This window comes from Benincasa hispida, chromosome 6, assembly GCF_027475165.1.
Source record: "Benincasa hispida cultivar pf3 chromosome 6, pf3_genome.v1.1, whole genome shotgun sequence".
In the NCBI taxonomy this organism is placed as follows: domain Eukaryota; kingdom Viridiplantae; phylum Streptophyta; class Magnoliopsida; order Cucurbitales; family Cucurbitaceae; genus Benincasa; species Benincasa hispida.
The window spans coordinates 20,217,376-20,239,265 of NC_143483.1; the positions used below are offsets into that span (position 1 = coordinate 20,217,376).

Below are 21,890 nucleotides of genomic sequence, written 5' to 3' on the forward strand. Positions count from 1 at the left end.
AACCTGTATCTTGTATCATCTTAGCTTAAGTTTACTTTATTGCAATTTATTTTATTACCGCATCTTTAACGCTTTACCTTACTTTATCGCATGTTTAATTACTTGTACACAAAACTCTTTTATAAATTGGAAAAAAACCCTTGGTTGCATGTATAAAAAATATAACGAAATAACCTCAAACAGTCCCTGTGTTCGACCTCGGATCACACCAAGAAACTTGTGGTGGAATTATACTTGGTTCCAACGCAAGGAAACTTGTGACAACGCACAGCGTACTACAAGATCAGTTATCATTAACGCATATCTAGAAGTAGTATCGCATGGACTTAGATCTTGCATGCATCATTGTGTATCATCTTAATCACCGTGTTACACTAGATATGAGTTTAGTTGTGAAGGGCTCTCACCTGTAGTTGGATGCTCGCATGACACTCGTGGGGGCAAGCCAAAAAGAAAGTGGGACACCTGGAACAACACATGGGTAACCGAAAATTTATACTTCTTCTTTTAACCGACATCTATTTTAAAAAAGCATTTAACGCATTGCTGGTTTAGAAAAAATGAGAATGTTTTGAGAAACGAAAGGAGTTGTTGACGAAAATCTTGCTGCACCTGAAATAAAACATTCTTCCTTTTAGAAAAGAATTAATCTATGTTACATTTTCCAAACTCCAATCTCAAGCTTATAAGTGAATATGATGAGAGGTGAACCCTGCACACTAAAGACAATGAAGATAACAAATAATTATTTGTGAAATGCTCGAGGACAAGCATTGTTCAAATTTGGGGGTGTGATAACTTGTAGAAATACAAGTTATTGTGGCTCAAAAATTGGAACAATTAGGGTCTTTAATGATAAAATCTCCTCATTTTTAGAGAAAATGCATGGAATTACTCGAACACTATCAAACTCATGCAAAAGAATGTTTATTGCTAAAATATTGCGGCACTAACGCATGATATTGCAGGATCTCAACAAATTCTAACGCATGATTAAGAAAGGTGTCGCAGGAAAAGTCTAACGCATGGGGCATGCGTAGGAGGGATTCAATGCAGGGAAGATTCATTGATTGAGGTTGTTTGTGTCAAATCACTACTTGCAAGCAGGGACATCTGCAGTGGGTAGCGTCTAAAAAGCATCTGAGTGTCAGGTGGCTGACCAGGGTATGGAATTTAATGCTGCCCATCATCAAGTTGGAGATAGAAGAAATCCCACCAAATGAAAAAGCTTAATCTTTGATCTTTAGCACTGCATAATTCTGAAATTTAGAGACTGTAGAGTTTTGTTGTGGTGACGAGAAGAATAAGAGGGAAGAGAACCACCATCATCGCCGATCAGGGAGCGGAGGAAACTGAGCTCGAGAGAGACATTTCTTCTAATTCTTCCACAAGTGGTTGTACACGAACCAGAATTGAGGCAAAGAGGACAAGAGATTGTACTCTGCAACTTGACTCCTTTCATTTCATCTTACTTATCGTTTTCATCTTCTCATTTGATTAAGTTTTGGTTTTGTAAAGACAATCAGTTTCTTTATAAATTCACATATTTGATCTATCATATTTTGCCACTGTTTATTTTTTGTTTATGTCAGATGCATCTATAACTTCATGCAAAATTCTATTTCGAAACGCTTAAACCAACTAAATCAATTTATAAAAGCAGCTTTAGCTTAAATTATTTGAGAGAATAAGTAAGCTAGCATCAAGTTAGAAACTCTTAGTACATCTAAAAATAGATGCACTGGTGTTTCATTGCATCTTATGTCTGACGCATACATCCTAGAGATAGGTATTGTATGATATTCGCATTGAGAAGTGCCGAATAGTGTCTAACGCATAACGGAGATAAACAAGTCATCTCATTCGCATCATATTCTTGTTTGTGTACATCTAACTTAGATTGACGCATATCACTTGCATTAAACTCCATTTTCACACGACCCATCATTCTCTACTCGACCTTTTTGTATCTTCTTGCACACACACAAAACAACTTAGTGTAAATAACTCATTTCTACATACACTTAGGATATTTCTACAATAGTTACAACGCAAGGTCTGCGTTAGCTTTAAATCTAAATCCCTGAGTTCGACCCTGGACTTACCAGGAACCTGAGTTGGATTTATTCTTGGATCTGAGTCAGGAAAACTTGAACGTCTATAGAGGAGTGTCATGCGTCCTGTTGCACATCATTAACACATCAACGCGTCACTAACGCATCGACGCATCATTCACATTTGCACTTATTTTTCCAATTACTTTATACAATACACTCCTAAGCTCGAATCACAAAATCAACGAATACATGCTTGTTGAAAATCTATCTAATTCACCTTTCCAAGTAGGTTCCTACGTAAGGGTGTTATGTTTCTGTCAAGTTAAGAATCCCCGCCTAGCTAGAATCTACCTTAGACAAAAGATCCCTTATAGATAGATTTAAAACAAATTTAATCTTTTATGCTAGCCAATTTAATCCTATTAAACCGATTTTAAAAGATTAATCTAGGTTACTAAACTCTTTAGAATCACTTGAACTTAGGTCTATCTCAATCCAATTTTAAAACCCTTTTAAAAAAACTGAGTTCACTCTAAGTCTGCATACAACTCTTTCTTATTGATTTTAGGTCTAATTTCCTTTATAACACTTATAAATGGAAACCAACACCACAATGCTAAGCTAACACATGCAAGACATTGATAATGCTTATAAACAGCCTAAGTGTCATGCTCAATGCATTGCTCATTCATTGCTACTTTTTTTATATAACACTTATACAAAACAACAATGAAACAAGCAAAACATGCTTCCATTCACCCTTAGACTATAACACCTACAATAAAAGGATGATGCATGATAATGCTCACTGCATGCAAAATATAACTCATATATTTCATGATGCATGCACATGCTTTCAAGTAATTTCTTCATGGTTGATTATAATATTTATAGTACATGATGCATGAATAATTGCACAACCTAAGGTGGGTTTTAAACTATATGTCAAACACTTTGGCATATAAGCACCATACATCACATGAATAAAAAATAAATGTTGATGAATCAGGTAAAATTGCCTTAAAATCACAAAATTAAAGCTAACTATTACAAAAACAAGGAGTCTTCGGTTCAAATAGGTGAACCGGGTCTTGAACTGTTCGGTTGAAGCAACGTGTCTCCAACCATCGCATACTAAACTCCCCGCAATCGTCTAAACGATAAAACAAACGCTTCGTTCTATCGCTTACCAATGCTCCCAGAGCTAAACGATCATTTAGCAAATACTACATGATTGTGTACCTTTTTCGAAGCGATGAAGCCTAAGGTACACAATCGCTTAGCGCGCTCTGCATAACGCCCGCCTTATGTGATTGCCTAAACGACTACGATGCGGCAAAGCACCATCGCCTAAACGATTGCTTAGTTAGTGCCTCTGTATCGTATGCGTTCGATCGTGTAGGTAGTAACTAAGCGATGAGGCTTATTGACCACACGATCTAGCGCGCACCTTTTACTAAACAATGTGCATCACATGCTCCCACTACGATCGTCTACCTCCAACGCCTACACGATTGGGCAACCAACGCTAGGCGATACAGTAAACGATTTACTCCATCGCTTAGCATTATCTAAATGATCGTTTAGTAAATACTACATGATCGTATAGAAAAATCTACACGATCGCTTAGTTAAATCCTAATGATTGTTTACCTTATGCTACACGATACGACCAACGCTTGGTCTTCTTCTTCGTTGAGAACCGCATCTCTATGCTTCAAAACTTCATCACGAACGACTCGACTAACTCAAACTATTTGAATTACAGACTCGATTTCAAGTTAATTATACCCAAAAAACACAGGGGCCCTTACAAATTAACACTTTGTAATTGAAGAAAGCTTTAACTAAAGGCAATTAAACCCGAAACATTCATCAACTCCATCCACAAATGCACTTAACAATTAAACACAAATGCAGAAACCCACCGAGACTATAAAATGAAGTTCAAAACAGAATTGTAATTTGGAATATCAGAACAACCTGGCTCTGATACCAATTGAAGGAAATCGACCATGAGGATTTCCATGAGTAGTGGAAAGATCATTCCAAATTACAATCATGTATGAACTTTTACAATTACAATCATAAACAAAAACTTACGGTTATGCATTCAATACAAAAATTACAATATGATAATACAAATGAACAAGGAGCAATGCTACACACATTTGTAGACTCATCACCAAGGTCCTTATTCACGAACGCTCGAATACAGCAACCTTAAACGCTTGTCCAACACGATCGCTACATAACACGAACACCACGCATTCAAACTCAGTGATTGCCTCGGTCACGAACACTCCAACAGCATGAATGGCCTCCACAGAACTTCAACGGTGTCGAGTTGAGTATAACACTACCAAGAAGGCTACCTTGGTATTCTTGGTGTGAGAATCTAGAGGATGGGCTTTGTGTGGACTTGGTTTGAGGTAGAAGATGGAGGAAACAACAATCGTGTAAACGATTGAGCAAGTGGAAGAAGACTGAACCTATCGTATAGGTCGATGCCAAATTGCTTAGCTTAGCAAGAGCTAAGCGATCATCTAGCAAAAGCTAAGTGATCATTTAGCTCATCGCTTAGCTGCATGTCAGACGCCTACAAACACTACACGATCGTTTAGCTCGCTCCAAGTTGTCGCTTATTAAATCCTATTTACTTGACAACTTCCGTGAGTTTATTTTCCGAGAGAGTAAATCTCACAAAAAAAAAAAAAAAAAATTCAACCTTGTAAAAAACTTACTTAAATTAGGAAAACAATTTTCCTTTTTATCTCACGATTACCATGAAACCACCAATAACCTCACACTCAATTGGTTATTAAAGAAAAAGATTTAATTATCCAATAACTAATATTATTATAAATATAAATGATAACCAACTTATCATACTATATTTATAACCTATAATTTTAATATTTCATCTTATGAAACATATAAACTATAGCTCTTTTTCTATTCCATGGCACTTAATGTAAATCTCATTTACATTAATCCTCCACTAGATGTATCTCATACATCATACCGATCATATCATATATAATCGAATTACCTCTTGTTAATTTGGACATTTCAAATCAATACCAAGAACTGATCCTCAACTAAATCCATTGAGTTACCAAGGGACCTTATGGACCTGTAGCTCGAAGCTCCAACAATATGTGAATAACTGACTAAACTCTTTAGTCACAGGATCCACCATCTGTTAACTGCCAGACACTCTAGTAAAGACCGGCAGTTGAACTCTCCTTACCACAGATATATTATGTGTCCATCTTAACCAATCAGTAGTGCGACAACCTTTCACCGATCACTCATAAGTACAGCTCGACCAATAACCGTTATGCCCCTGTAGTTACATCTAACTCCTTAAGTACCACTGATCCCTTTAATGAATATAAGTCATAGTTCTACAATAACTGAGTCTTCTCTTCCAAAGAGAAGCTGTGGTCGCTATGTTCAAGCCTCGGAATCAGCCCTTAAGGGAGCAATCTCTCTATTTATCCCTGCTTCGGGAAAGAAGTGAATTCCATCTTGTGGATTGAGTTTCTAGATCCCAAATCAGACAAGTCCTAGAAAAGGTAGGCTTGTTGAGTTAGCAATCTGACCACTCTCACCCACACTAATCAAAGGACCCTCCTCAAAGGCAAGAGTTCCTAAAACACTCAGGATTGAGGTCGTGTCACCTATGGTCGTTTAGTGAGATGTAAATCTCTAGTATCAACGGTGTTATATACAGAGTCTAGTCATCTCATGGTCCTGTCTTATACAAACTCTTTGTATAGGATACCCTCACTTGCACGTCTCCACATGAATGGTCAGGATCTACCATCTGTAGTAGTTTACAACACTTACAAACCTCTACAAAGCGGGTCGTATCCGTAGTGTTACCAGGATCAGGTATCCCACCTTAATCCTTATACTACAGACCTATTTAGGTTATCACTTAAGGCATGATCCACTTGTATATCACATATACATGCTTAAGTTTACATAAGATAACCATGGAGCTTTGTTTATTGGATATGAGTAAATGCCAAAATGAAATAACATTTATTTTATTCATCAAACAATGTGTATCATTACAAACAACGAGACTCTGGGAGAATTAGCACACCAATCCCAACAAGAGGTTTTACGTAAACTGTCAACTTAAATACCTCCAGTCTAGACAGAACTGTATCGGTTGAGTTCCCTTATAACCTTAATCTTATTTTTCCTACTTAGTCAATTTTAAAACTATTTTAAAAGAAACTAAGTAATTATTCTAATCTAATTACAAATGTGATCTTAGGTCTAATTAATTTTAAACCATTTAAAATTAATATATTTTTCCTAAGATCCTATGTTTGCGTGCATCTCTTTGTTATAGGTTAATGGTTGCTAATCATTAATTTTTATAATTATTACAAATTTTAAGGATTAGTCCTATAACATGCTCACTATGATTTTAATTAATTAACAATCTTAAATTCTAACTAAAAAAATAAACCATATTACATGTATTTCATTACTTTAATATAACCATTATATTAAGTTTTGGATGTGTCATGCTCGATGCATATTGATTTTCAATTAAATATAACACTTATATAATATTATGAAAATCAGCCAAGCATATTCATATACATTAATAAATAGAACTAATTATATTTTATAATTAATGTCATGCAACATGCTTATCCAATTTCATATATTTAACATATCACATACATTAAATAAACCTTGAAATTATAAATCATGCATTTCAAATCATACATTATAACACTTATAATATACAAAAAATGCACGAACATGCTTAACCTAAGGTAAGATTTATTTAAATGACATCCATAAAACATTTAAATAACAAATGAACCTGCAATTTTAGCCCCTAAGATAAAATAAAGCAGTAAATTACACTAATTTAGCTAATTTTATCCTAAAATTTCTCCTGCCGCTCTAGAAGTAGACTAGATCAACCTGAACCGAATCACCAACTTGCAAACCAAGCCAACCCAACCGAATCGGATTACCAACTGAACCTGCTTTGCTAACTCTAATTCTCTACAGAATTGTGCGAATATTGAATTGTGATTTTTTGGCCAAATTGGTCTCAATCTTCATTCACAAGAACCCTAATTTTAGACCCATACTTACAGAGAAACGATTTACAACAATAATGTCCAAAAAACACATAGGTCTTTACATTGATCATATCAAAATTGTAAATCTAAGACCAAATATTGTAGAAAATTTTCAATTGCAAACCATAACATTCATAATGTAGTAAATTCCACCAAATCAATGAAAAAAAAAATTAATGACCAAATTGATAATACTATTTGGCTATGATACTAATTGAAGGGTAGAAAACTAAGGCACAACTGAAGCCAAAACACATAATCATTTCGTTTTTTTTATAAAAAAAATAGCATTTAAAATCAAAAAAATTTTGCATTAGAATAAAAGGTAATAATGATTAAGCATGTTATTCCCAAAAAGACTAATTATAACGTGGAAGAAACCCTATCATGCAAACCTTTTGACAATTTTGTAAAATTATTCTGTTGAATTGGAATTAGGCACCACCACTTGGAAATCTCCATGTTCTTGTAGGGAATTGAGGTAATAGAGAAATGTGAGATTCTCTCTTATGGGATATGGGAATATCACAAAACAATTTCTTTAAGCTTGAGAGCCTTCTCCTCCTCTGCAAAACAAAACCGAGATGGTGAGAGAGAGAAAAATGTAGTATTGATTCCACGTTTTCTCGTAACTTTCCTAACGGAGAGTTAATTTGTTTAAATTAAATTAAATTAAATTAAATTTATTAATTAAATCATATTTAATTAAATGATCATTTAAATCATATTTAAATGACTTCCTCTCACATAACCTATAATTTTGATGTGCATCTAATGTACATTAAATTTAACCTATAGTTTTGATTTAATCAATTTAATTAAATTCAAAATTTAATTTAATTTAATTAATTAATTCTTCAACTAATTAATCATCTAATTAAGTATTACATATTTAGTTTAATTTCCCATTTGAATCATATTAAAAAACATTTTTCTCGTTTAATCTATAGTTTTAATGCACATCTAATGCACATTATTTTTAATCTATAGTTTTCAATATGAATCTTATTCATATTAAATTAATATTTGAACTCCTTTCAAATATTTTGTTATCTCTTTATTAATTTTAAATCATATCCAAAATTAATAATAAAGCCTAAAATTAAACTTTATATTAAAATGTATCAAAATACATTGAAAAATTCACAATTCTGAATTTGACATTTCAAATTTAATTTAATGACAAATTACCTCAATACCCTTTACAAGCTAGGAATGGGACCTAATGGACTTGTAGATCAGAAGCTCCAATGATGTAAGATTAATTGGCTAAACTCATTAACCAAATTAATCAATATTGGTTAACTGTGGATACACTTCAATAAATACCCACAGCTGCACTCTTCTCACTACAGATATGTTTCTGTGTCCACAGATATAAATTAATAACAGGAAGTTAGTCCTTCACGAGTGTTCGTAATACCACCTGGATCAAATTATCGTTTTACTCCTGAGTTACCTCTACATCCTTAAGTACCAGTGCTTCTTTAATGAACAACCTATTTATGGTCCAACCATTAAATAAAAATGTCTCTTGGACCAGTAGGAGGGTAGGGCTCTCTATTCAAGTCCCGGAAACACCACTTAAAGGAACACTCATCTACTTACCCAGAAGTCGGAAGGAGTGAAATCCATCTTGTATGATTATGTTCCCAACTACCCACTCGGTCTTATCCCCAAATCGGTAGGCATATTGAGTCCGTGAACTGGCCACTCTTACCCATACAAATCAGGGGACAATCCTTCGTGAACAGGAGTTCATAATATACTCAGAAGTAAGACTAAGTTACGTAGGTTATCTTATTGAAATAGAAACCTAACTAGTCAACGGAGTTACATCTACTAGTTATTTCGCTATTCGATCTTGTGCAAACTCATTGCATAGGATACCCCCACTCGTGTGTCTCATACATGAACGCGTTGGATCACTGCATTTGGATGAAATACAAAGTGGTCTATATCCATAGTGTTACCAGGATAAGGTACCCACTTTATCCCTATACTATAGACTCTTTAGGCTGTATCTTGAACATTGATCCCTATATGATAGTTCAAGACTCAAAAGACAACCTAGGATGCTAGTTTATTGAATTTTAGGATTAATAAGACAAAATTAATAAAACATCAATAACATTGATAAAAATATTAGTAATTATTTATTAATGACGGTCATTTAATTACATTCACTATCTACGAGTTTTAGGGCATAAAGCCCAACAAAATAAGTATAGAAAACCACTCGGTGTAAAGAATAGCAAGAATGGAAGACTTACGCTTCTCTAAAGCTTTAAACGCAAGAGAATACGCTAGAACATTTTGGCATTGACGAAAATGAAAGAAAGAGATAACATCCAAAACACATCCCCAAGTATTTGCCTCCTTGATAAACTAAGAGACCTCTGTGATATCATCTTAAGTGTTATTTAGCAAGTTGATCACCTCTAAGCAAATTCAACCAAGAGGTTCGAGTGAAGAATTTGGTAAATGCTCTCCATGCCCAAACAAATTATCATCACTTCAAATGTCTTAACCTCACCACATTTAGGAATGAACTATGATCCCACAAATCAGACATGACCTAGATGATCTCGAAGCACTCACCCTAGGTCTCCCCCATTAGAAACAGGCTCCAAGTAGCATTAGTGTTCACCTTCCAAAATGTCTCCTAAGGTAGCTGCCAACCTACAGTAAGAGTAGTGAATGTGGACGATCACCAACGTATCTTTCTCATCGGACCCCACCACAATACTGCTTCTCTTCTGCATATGCTGGCTAATCAACTCACAAATGGACTTAGGATCTACCAGCGGGATCTGGAACATCTTTTTCCTTGCCTATCAAATTTTCCAGACAATGATCACTACTTTATCTTATTCCATGGAGGAGATACGGTCATAGATCCAGTGCTAATAATCTTGATAATTCCACGAAGCCCTACCATGATAAAGAGGATCTCCTTGGAAACCTGACAATGCACATCAGGTAGACTACAATTTCCATATGATTCCTGCAAAACGCACACATTAGGTCAATCATGACACCTTTCTTAACAAGATTGGTTTTGGTTGAAAAGATGTCATGAATAATTTTCCAACAGAAAATGGTAGCCTTGGGAGGGACTTTGGCCTTCCATAAGATTGTCACAACCTCTTGAAGGCATCCCCAAAGGAAGAACAAGCAGAATTCAAGTTATTTAACTTTGCATCCAGTATTCCTTGATGAAACATTAGAGACATTAGGATTAAAGAAGTGTCTTCACAGCTCTTGATATAGTTTGCACTTCCAAATTAAGTGTAGTATTGTATTGGGAGCTTTCTTACAGATGGGCACAAGCGATCAGATTAGTTTGTACTCATGATTAAAAATCAATCATTTATTGACTAAAAATCATGCAATCACTTGTGTTATAATTAAACGGAGCAATCATTGATATAAAATCATGCAGCTTCATGCGCTTCATTTTCAAAACGGGCATTTATTGATTTATGAAACTTCAAGTGAATCTAATCAAAATTGGAAGATTAATTACTAGTACACTGATTACTTGTAGAAATACAAGTTATTTTGCCTCTTTTGTCTAAAACAATTAAAAAAAATCATGGACAATGCGACATAATTGGTAAGAAAGTCATGATTGCATTATATTATGTGATTGCATGTGTACAACATTTCGTAACCCTTAAAAGTTATAAAAGTGTGCTTTTTGCAATGCAGAAATCCTGTCACGTGATCAACAGTTCATCGTGGAGAAAATTTCTAACACCAACATTAACACCGCATAGCTGGAGACGCACAAACTCATGCAATAGAAGAAAGGGAAGATGACATGACGCATAGGCGGTGAAAGTCAAATCAAAGACCAAGTTGGTAGCTAACAAGAAAGGTTCACGACAGAACCAATGAACTTCTGACATGAAGTAGATGGTGCGTCAAGGTATGGAATTTAATGCATGTCGTCAGAATAATGATTAGTGAGAAATGGAAAAGTTACCTCGTGACACCTATAAATATCCCACAAGATTTTCGTGCAAAAGAGAGTAAGGAAACGTTGGAAAAACTCTGCAAAAATCTTTACTTCACATATTTCTTTTGGGCCTTCATAAAACCTTGAGTGAAAGAGCTCTCTTGGAGCATAAGGGAAGCTATCATCTTCAACACAATCCTCAAGAAGCAGTTGTTTAGAGAGCCGGAAAGAGCAAGAAATAGTCACCTATGACTTGACTTTCTATCTCTATCTCGATATCTTCTTTTTACTACAGTTGTTCATTTTGTGTAAAATATTGAAAAACTCATTTGATCAATATGAATGTATTCACATTTTATTATTCATCTATCTCTTCATCTTTATCCATGAGTAACTAATTTCTATATGGGTTAAGACTCATTGCAACTAACATAAACTAAGTAAAGTCTGATCATGTGTTCAACATGTTTTATGAATGCTTTGTAAGCTATTTGTCTAAGAAGAGATTACCTTTACAAATAAAGAAATATCTCTTACATTAAAAGCTCATCGCATGCATCCTAAAAATAGAACAATGTGGCTAAATACAATGAGAAGTGTAGTTATGATTTGCAAGCAATTTGTTTGAACGCTTGGTTTGTGCATTTACTTAGGGAATGTTAGTGATTATGTGCCTCAACCCTAATTCATCTCTTGGAAAACTCCCTCGCATTGCATAAGCTTCTTCCGTTACGATTGTAATTTCCAACGCATTCATCATCTTTCATTTCAACACTTAGGAACATAAACTATCGTCTTTATTTAACAACAAATTAGCATCAAGATAAAAAAAAAAAATATAGTGTCATCAGATCAATAGCAAGCAATCCCTGTATTCGACCTTGGACTCACCAAGCGCCTAGTTAGATTTATACTTGGATTTAATTAGGCAAAACAATTCATTCTTGAAGACATCATAGAGCATTTAACCATTGCATATATCAAAACACATCATATACATTTTTCAAACTTTGCCAATAAATAACTCGAAAATATAAAAAAGATAACTAAACAATTCATTGAAAGAAACTTAGTTAACAGTAACATTAGCACATAAAATAAAATTTCGACGTAACGCCTTAAATCTATCAAACAATTCATGAGAACAAGGAAATAAAATAGGAGCATTTGAAATATTTATATATATATATCAAGCCCAAAATGTAAAATTAGATTAATCATAAACAATTAAAGTTAATTCAAACGGTCTTGAAAGAAAAGATTTATATAAACATAGTATCATCACGAACAAATAATACTTACAGATCATAGCATGTAAAATAACAATTAACATGTTGGTCGTTTATAAATCATATATAAACTATATGTCATCAACGTTCAATACATATTATATATTTTAGGTATATTATACATATACACTGTATATAAAACATATAAAAGACATTTGTCACAAATAATGAGTATAAAACAAACCTTACGATTAGCTCAACAAAAAGAGTAAAATTTTTTGCTAATAACATGTAAAAAAAAGAACACTAACAAGAATAACAACACAAAAGAGATGTTTATCTAGTAAAGTATAGAGCAATTCTTATTCTGAATTCTTAGGGTTGTCTTTCCAAAACTTTACACAATCTATATTTATAGAGTTACAATGGAGTAACCAACAAGTTTAAAATTCTAAAATTAGAATTGATAGTTGGAGTCTCAAAACTACATCGATCGAATCAAGTAGAAGTGAGGCCTATGGAGAGAATGAGTATCAATGGACATCTAATTAATACTCAATCTCTCTCTCTCTCTCTCTCTCTCTCTCTCTCTCTCTCTCTCTTTTTTTGGTTAGTTGTCATCTCTTGTAAATTGAATGCTCCTTGCTTTCTTACCACTGTGTCGAAGGAAAAAAAAGTTTAATGTTTTTTTTTTCTTTTTGATATCCATAAATGTCTAAACCAATTGATGTGTACCTCGATTAATCTCACAGGACAACCCGTCTAACCCTACAACATTTTGGTGTCAAAAAATCTCATAGAAAATTAATTCCTAAATAGATGACCAACATGAATTGAACCCTTGATCTATTAGTCATTTATTCCTTGACTTGAGTAATCAGATCACTGTCTTCATAGAATGAGTTATTTCAATTAAAAAAAAAAAAGTAGTTTCAAACGTAGGAATTTTAATTAAATAACTGCAAAAAAATCAAAAATAAAATTAAAAATATAACCTATGAGTAATAAGCAAAAGTTTAACTTCACAGTAAGTTATCAATCCGAGTATTAACTTAAATTTAATAGATAAAACACAAGTTAATTCCAAAACTCGTTGATTCGATTTCCTATAAAATATATATATATATATATATATGGCAAATCGTAATTTAACTAGAAAAAATTGGTTCAAAATATCTATTAATACTATGCTATCATTTTACAAATGATTTTTTCAAGTGACAAGAAATCGAATACAAACGAGGTATTCGCACCTTAAAGCAGCTTCTTAGATGTGCTTTGCTCACTTTGAGCCAACAGCTAAACGACCTCGTAAGAACATGTCCCATCACTGTTAATTTGGCTTGCCAAAATGCAGCAGGAAGAATAGACAGATTCATCTATACAGGGAAAAGTTATTAGAAACAAACCATACGTAAATGTCTAGGCTAGATTACGCACAGCTTGATTAATCTTACAGGATAACCCACTTGATCATGAACCTACAATATTTTGGTGTCAAAGAAGTTAAGCTTACCGTTTTCAGACAAGGTTATCCAGCCAATTCGCTTATGGGTGGACGATTCATGACATTAGAAGCAGTTGATGCATTGCTTTGCAAAGATGGATCAATATCAGGCAATTTTGGAATTTGAGCCAACAAGTCGATTGTTCGTCGCAAGAGGCGTGCCAGATCTCCCTCATCCATTGCACAATCCATCATCATTTCTCTCCAAGTCAAACCAGAGGCCCAAGCCTCAACCATTCCTGAAAATTGGCTGTCCAAACAGCATGATATGTTCACTCCATGCTTTTCTTGAAACTCTTCAAGAGAATTTCTCTGCTCTTCTAGGAAATTGATCATATTGATTACCGTTCTTGATGGTTCGAATATGTAACTGTTATTTCTTCCGGGGCGCACTTTGATGCCCTCAGAAACTAAACTTGCACAAACACCAGCAAGCTCTGTAGGCTTTAGCTGTACTAAGAATTTGTTTCTTAGAACCATGGCAATCCACAGCTCATTTTCACCTCGGATAGCGGCTGCAGTTTCTCCAAGTGGAAACATTACATGAGTATTTATATCCAGTGCTCTGATTTCATGTATCACATTGCTGATCTGCAAAAACTCCTTCCATCCTGATGGTTCGATTTGCTGAATTCGATTACTTAGCCGTTTATATCTAGTCTTCAATTGCCTAATCTTGTCCTCTATAATACTGGCCATATCTAAAATCTTCTTGTACTCTCTGAATCCTTCTGTTCTACCGATCTTTTTCTTCAATCGTGCAACCTTATTTCTTTGCTCCTTGTACCTTTCTAAAGATTCCATGTACGACTGAGACATTTGCAAGAGTTCGTCATTTTCGGAAAGACTATTCAGAACTGGCACGTTTAAACTCCATGACCATGTTTCCAGAGATCCTTCCATACATGCTAAACTGCCAAGCTCAGAATCAGCAAGCTTCTCCCATTTCATTCCCTCTTTATCAAGAAGACTCCTCATAATCTCCCGAGGTAAAGCATCGCCTTTGGTTAAAGCAACATTAGGAAATCCAGTTTTATAAACAGTTTTGATCCATTTCTCAGTAAATAGATACCAAGAATTATCTGAACCTAGAGCCACATAATAAGATGATTCAGCACCTGGCTCCAGGTTGATACCAAGATTAGATTCTGTACCATTCAAAGAATTATCAGCAGGAAACATGTTAACAAGTTTTGATGAGTCCATGTTTCCAAGGAGAACTGCAGGAATTGAATGTTGGACTCCTTCAGAATCTTTGTATTGCAAACACAAAAAGGGTAACTGTCCATCTCCTAAATTTCGTAACAGAGAATTGAGGGCAAAAACTCTTTGTGCTTCCATCTCTTTTCGCAGTTCCGTCCTGTGACGTTTCTCTGATCGTAGTTCCTCCTGCAGCTGTGCTATCTCGTTATATGCCACATCTGACAAGAACTTCCTGCTTTTTCTATCAATAGCTTCATCAGTTATTTCTAAGTTGAGCATTTCAATCTCTTTTTCTATTTTAACAAGCTCTTCCTTTGCTGCAAGCATGACGTTGCTCCCAACATAGTTTCCAAAACTTTGCTCAACCAACTTCCTAGCTTCTTCTAGTGTTCGCCCAGCTTGGAAAGCTTTCGTCTCATCCATTTCGCTTGTATGAGTAACCTTTGCACCAGCGAGAAGATTCAGTACCATTCCATATGAAGCTGTGAACTGAGAAACAAGTGGTTCAATGCCAGCAAACAGGAGCTTGCAGCACTCTTCAGCACCTTCATATGGAGTTTGAAGAAGCACAACATGACCTTTTTTATCAATGCCTCGACGTCCAGCACGCCCTGCCATTTGAAGCAGTTCATTTGGGCTTAACTGGGTACGACCATTATTGCTTCTTTTGCTCAGGGATGCAATAACTGCTGTCCTAGCTGGCATGTTGATTCCAGCAGCTAATGTTTCTGTTGCGAAGACAACCTTCACAAGTCCCCTCTGAAACAACTCTTCAATGAATGACTTCCACAGAGGCAGACAGCCAGCATGATGTGCAGCAACTCCTTGGAGAAGTCCTTTCACTGCTGATTCCCGGACAGCATCTGGAAATTGAATACGGAATTTCCTCAATGCAAGTTCGACTTCACTCCTCTCACAATCATCTAAGAGGTTGCTGCCTTCAATGTACTGAACAGCAGCATCACATCCTTTCCTGCTAAATATAAACCAAACTGCAGGCAGCATATCTTTTGACTTAAGTTGCCACAATGTATCAATCACCTGAGGAACCTGGAATGATAATAAAGCAACCTGTTAAAACAATCTTTGATTGAGTTTAGCATAATAATATTGCAGAAGTTGAAGGGAGATAGAGAGGCTGGTTCACCAAATACATTTGAACGGCGGATTGAGTTTATGTCATTCTTTGAAAGTGTAGCTTGTCTAGACATGCTGCTAATATTGTCATAGCTGATCTCATTCCCACGCCTTTTTGGGTTTCTTCTTCTTGATCCATCATCCTTATACAATTTAGCTCCTGAAGCATGAAGCTGAAGATAATTGAGCGACAGCTTCCTGCTCCAATTTGGAAAGAGGGAAAAGATGAAAAAAGATAGCGTATACTGGTAAATTATTTCAAATGGCCCATTCATACACGCGCACACAATACACAAGGGAAACAAAAAAATTTCACTGATAGAACTAAGAACTACAGTAGAAGTTATAGATAGCTATCATTAACATGTTATATAATACTAACGGACCAACCAAAAACAAAATTTACGATAAACACACAAAGCCTGTTCCAAAAAAATATGAAGTTTTAAAGTTATTCCAGAATTCCACCATGAAGTTGAATAAAGGAGGCAGGAGTAATACTAAATATGATTAACATATCAGCTGCAAGCAAATAGTGATTGTTACTACATCATTGCATGTGTATTTTTTATTATTTTTTATACTTGTTAGCTACTACTTTTTTTATTTTAGCGAAGAAACTAAACTTTAACTTTTATTTTTTGATATCTGCAAGTGTTTGGAAGCACGCACTCAACTATTTTTACGGGAAAACTGCTTGGCCGTACAATATTTGTTTTCTATGGCAACTCATAGAACATTAAATTAGATGGAAAATGACTATTCCCTCTTAGTCTTTTATTATTATTATTTACCAGCAGGCCATGCTACAACTTTCTCAGATACTAAATAGATCTCTCAAAGAAGGAAAATAACTACAAACATTTTTTTATAAGGAAAAGAAACTACAAATATGAGACTTACTTTAAAATCAAACCCTATAAATAAAGGCTTCACAAAAACGTTAATCTTTTTATCATAGCACAACAAGAAGCCACACTAAGCTAAATAATATCAAATTTATGCCAATAAGTTTTACAGAAATTAAACAATACCTATTCATGCGCGCTCCTTTCTCATCAAGGAGAGGAAGTAAAGAGGTCTTTGTAGAGAAATGCCAAGTCAATGGTACTGGACGCTTCGATGATGTTACTAACTCAGTTTTCCCATGAATCTTAAGAAGTGAAAAGAAAGAAAAAGTGATTAACATTCACAGCATACATACTTTCAACAAATTTAACATTAAAAAAATTAAAAAAGAAAAAAAAAAACTCCTGGCAATCGTCAAGAAACATGAAAAGAAACAAGAATAACAAGCAGCAGAAAAGGAAAAGGAAACAAATGTGATATTCAGAACATAGATATGCATACCATTGAACTATTTTAAGTAGGTATAGATTGTACTTTTATGATGGAAAACATTCAATTTAAACACTAAATTTTGGAGGTTGTATCAATTAAAACCTCAAACTAAGAATCATATCAATTTAAACCCTAAATTAAACCGTAAATGAATAACTTTCACATGTGATTAAAACTTCTTTAAATGCAAGAATTAGTGTAAACTAGAGAGAAATACAAGGAATGAAATAAATAGTAGTGGTTTTACATTAAATGTGAGTGATTTTCAATTACTCATCTTTCAATTTTTTCAATTTATTTTGAAATAACAATTCTTTTTGCTACTCTGGAGGGATATTTGGATAAGAATAATTTTATTTAGGTGATCATGATCTGATTATAAATGAAATCAAGTGAAAATAGATATAAATCACTAACATATGGTTTAAATTGATCAACCTATGAAAGTATATGGTTTCAATTTATCCAATTATTAGTTTGAGGTTTCAATTGATACAATTTCTAAAGTTTAAGGGTATAAATTTATTGTTTTCATTCCATCCAAGATGACCATAGAAAAGGCCGAACAAGATTCATCCAAAGGATCTCTTTGCTTTCATGGAAGAGGTGAGCCAAAATGAGGAGATTAAGAAAAATGTAGGGATGTTCCAATTCTATGACCCTCGTATTAGAAGGAAGAAATCCAAAAGGTCAACTATTGAACACGATTTCCAAGACAGGTGCCAAAACAATAATGATATATAAATACAAATTAATAAAAAGAGACACCAATCATGGTTGTTTTACAGGCTTATATATATATATATATATTTCGTTCCATCCAAATCGACCATAGAAAAGGCCGAGCACAATTCTTCCAAAGGATCTCTTTTCTTTCATGGAAGAGGTGACACAAAATGAGGAGATCGAGAAAAATGTAGGGATGTTCCAGTTCTGTGACCCTTGTATTAGAAGGAAGAAATCCAAAAGGTCAACTATTGAACATGATATCCAAGATAGGTGCCAAAACAATAATGATATATAAATACAAATTAATAAGACGAGACACCAATTGTGGTTGTTTTACAGGCTCAGGTGCTTATAGAAAACACTACCTGACCAATCCAGCCAGCCAGCTCATCTGGATTTGCAACTGTTGCAGAGAGACAAATAAGCTGCACTTCTTTTGGGCAATAAATAACCTGAAATATTCACTATCTGATTAATAGAACAAGCGTTACTAAGTTAGACCAAACAAGAATCCCCAGTAACAAAAACTTACAATCTCTTCCCACACTGTGCCCCGAGAAATATCACTGAGGTAATGAACTTCATCCAAAACAATCACATCCACATGAAACAGTCCACTTGCAGATGAGGCCATTCCAACACTGCAATAAATTAAATAATAATTTTTTAAAAAAAAAACTTTCCGCATTCAGTAAGTGAATATTTTAGGTTATTTATTAATTATTATGATCTAGTTAAAATGGGCTTGGGACCATAGAGATTGGGACTTCTTAGATAAAATGTTATAGAAAAAGGCTTTGACATTGAATAGAGAGCACAAATTTGTAATTGTGTCATAAATTGTTTTTCCATTGTGGTATATATAAGCCTAGTGGCAGGATTCTGGCTGCTAGAGGGAAGCACGGAATTCCTTCGTCTGCTTTTTTTTTTATGTGGTGGAGGTAGACATTCTTTGTAGACTTATTTTTAGAAGCACGGATAGAGATTTAGTTTAGACGAAGGGTTGGTTGTGAGAAGGGACAAAATTGTTATTAACTTATTACACACCTACAATTTGTTGAAGAGACTATTTTCTTATATCCTAGTAAACAGAGTCCTTTGTGTACCTTGATAGGATCTACAAGTTTTTAAAATCATTGAAGATGCCACTTTCCAGTGAAGATTTTTGAGGAGGATTTGTCTCACGAAAGATATTCAACACTAAGGTGATTCTAATAGGCGCTAGCTTCCATTGTAGGTGATGACACAAAATGGCGAAAGATGGCACAATGAGGCAAGCGCCCTATCGAAGCCACTTGCCTTGTATACCTCCGAGGCGTTGACACCTCGCCTTGCTTCTCGCCATATGTGAGCACCTGGGCTCACCTCAACAACATTGCATGGGATCTGTTGTCAGTTTGGCACCTAGCGGAGGTTGTTGGGACATCATTAAGGGACATGCATCCCTCCTTTTGTGATAGAGAACTTCCCTGGTACTGGTAGACGGTGTTATCATTATCTGGAACATTATACTACAGAAATATAAAAGAATCTTCAAGGTACAAAAGGGATCTAAAAAGGAGGTTTAGAGCATGTCTCACTTCAATACCTCCTTAGACTCTACAAAATTTTCCTGTAATTTTCAGTTCTAACTAATTGGAGTCACTTCCAGTAACTGCTTTGGTTTTGCTGTCGTGGGCTGCTTTTTTCAGGCTAGTTTTTTTCTTCTTTTCTGACATGAAAATAAGTAATTAAAAGAAATTCTCCATGCGATTTTAAAAGAAGAAGAAAGGAAACAAATCGTAGATAAAATGAGCTACTTTGACGGAACCCCATGCTAGGCTTTTGCCACTTGATTGGAGGTCGTTGACAAGTTCGTGCATAACTTGCAATCGTAACTAGAACACGTTGATATCTTACCTCTGATACAACATGTTGCGCAAAATTTCTGTAGTCATGATTAAAACCGGTGCATCTTTATTAACTGCAGAATCTCCCGTTAAAAGCCCAACGTTGCTGTCTCCAAACGTCTCACTGAAACAATAGAAGGATATTGATTTAACAGAAACTAATCGATGTAAAAACTGCAATAAGTAGCAAAAATGCTGAAATTGTTTACCGAAACTCGCGAAACTTCTGATTCGACAATGCTTTCAGTGGAGTCGTGTAAAACAATCGTCTCTTCCTGGCTACTGTGGCGACGGCCGCAGCCTCCGCAATCAAAGTCTTGCCACTGCTGGTAGGTGCCGATACCACCACCGATGATCCTCTCAAGAATGCTTGTATGGCTAGCCGCTAACGAAGGATGATAAAATTTCAAGAGTACAGTCGGTAAAGTCTACGCGAAGATATGTCATAACATTTTTCAAATTACAAATAAATGTAGAATTTACCTGAAACTTGTCGATGCGGAAATTATAAACTGAAGCAAGCTCATCGACATCGATAATTCCTTCTCCAAACTCTCTAACTTCTCCGAGAAGCTTTTCGACTTTCTGCCATTTGAACTCCTCGGGCGCACTGGAGATTTCTGTAGCTTCCATCGACAATTCCACTTCATCGTAGCTCTGCTCGAATCCTCCCAATGCATCGCTGTCGTACTCCTCGGCTGCAACGTCGTCGTCGTCATCTTCATCCTCATCTTCATCCTCATCTTCATCCTCGTCTTCGTCGACATCGGAGAGTTGGGATTTTTGAGAGAGAATGGACCTCGGAGATGGGAAAGAAGGTCGAAATCGAAGTGGATAGGTAGAGTAAAAGGCGACAGGTTTATGGCGGCAAAACCTGGAGACCTGAATCGGAGGTGAAGAATAGTGAGGACATATGAACGACGGGAGAGGATGAGATAACGGCGGCCAGAGATGTTGGGGAGAGATGGAGTAAACGTTAATGGCGGGAGACGCCATGACTCCAGACTTCGGCTTTAGCTACTTCTTTCGATAATTTAGATTTTCTTTTTTCGCAAGGATAAAATATTAAAGGTTTAAATACAATCCTTTTTCATAGATAGTTCATTTTCAGTGTAAAGGTTTAAATACGGCAAAAATCTCGGAAATTTGTAAGATGATTCACTTTTTTTACCCAAAATATCAAATCATCCATTTTTCAAAAACAATGTCAATTGACTTTCTATAGACATCATCGTCATACCAGATTATATAAATACCCTCACATCTTTATCTTCTTACCCTTTTACTTGTGTCGGTTGTGTCTTAAACTGATCAGTAATAGGGATAGAGTGGGTCGTTCTGGGGTTTAGAAATATTGTGAATCTATGATTTTTTGTTTTGTTTTCAATGTGTTATGAGGTTGAAGACGAGTAGAAAGAGAGAATGTGAGTGAGATAAGTGAGAGTGAAATCGGCAAGAGCGACACCAGCGAGAGCGACACTAGAGAGAGCGAGACTCGCGAGAGCAATATCAGAGAGAGCGAGACTAGCGAGACTTTCTCTTGGAAAGGGAGAGAAAGCGAAAGAGAAAGAGAGAAAGAGAGAGAGTGAGAGAGAGAATGAGAGAGAATGAGAGAGAGAAAGAGAGAGAGCGAGAGATAAACATTTTGTTAACTATTTTTTTCTCTCTCTCGCTCTCTTAGAAATCCATTGAATTTATAAGCTGAATA

General features: G+C 35.2%; 1 protein-coding gene across 2 annotated transcripts; it reads right to left on the reverse strand.

Annotated features, from left to right (window-relative positions):
- Positions 1-9,316: 9,316 nt before the first annotated feature.
- Positions 9,317-21,276, reverse strand: EMB25 (DEAD/DEAH box helicase). 2 transcript variants are annotated; one of them, XR_005482286.2, is made up of 10 exons: positions 20,666-21,276; positions 20,392-20,567; positions 20,193-20,306; positions 18,826-18,934; positions 18,659-18,745; positions 17,258-17,376; positions 16,241-16,421; positions 13,893-16,136; positions 13,630-13,755; positions 9,317-10,190 (listed from the first exon to the last, which is right to left on the reverse strand). XR_005482286.2 is itself a non-coding variant. In XM_039033860.2 (9 exons), the coding sequence occupies exons 1-8, from the start codon at positions 21,176-21,178 to the stop codon at positions 13,908-13,910; spliced, it is 3,528 nt and encodes a 1,175-aa protein (XP_038889788.1). In that variant the 5' UTR covers positions 21,179-21,276; the 3' UTR covers positions 13,479-13,755; positions 13,893-13,907. The 2 variants fall into 2 exon arrangements, 1 of the variants encoding a protein (XP_038889788.1); XM_039033860.2 differs by lacking the exon at positions 9,317-10,190 and having other exon boundaries at positions 13,479-13,755.
- Positions 21,277-21,890: the final 614 nt, after the last annotated feature.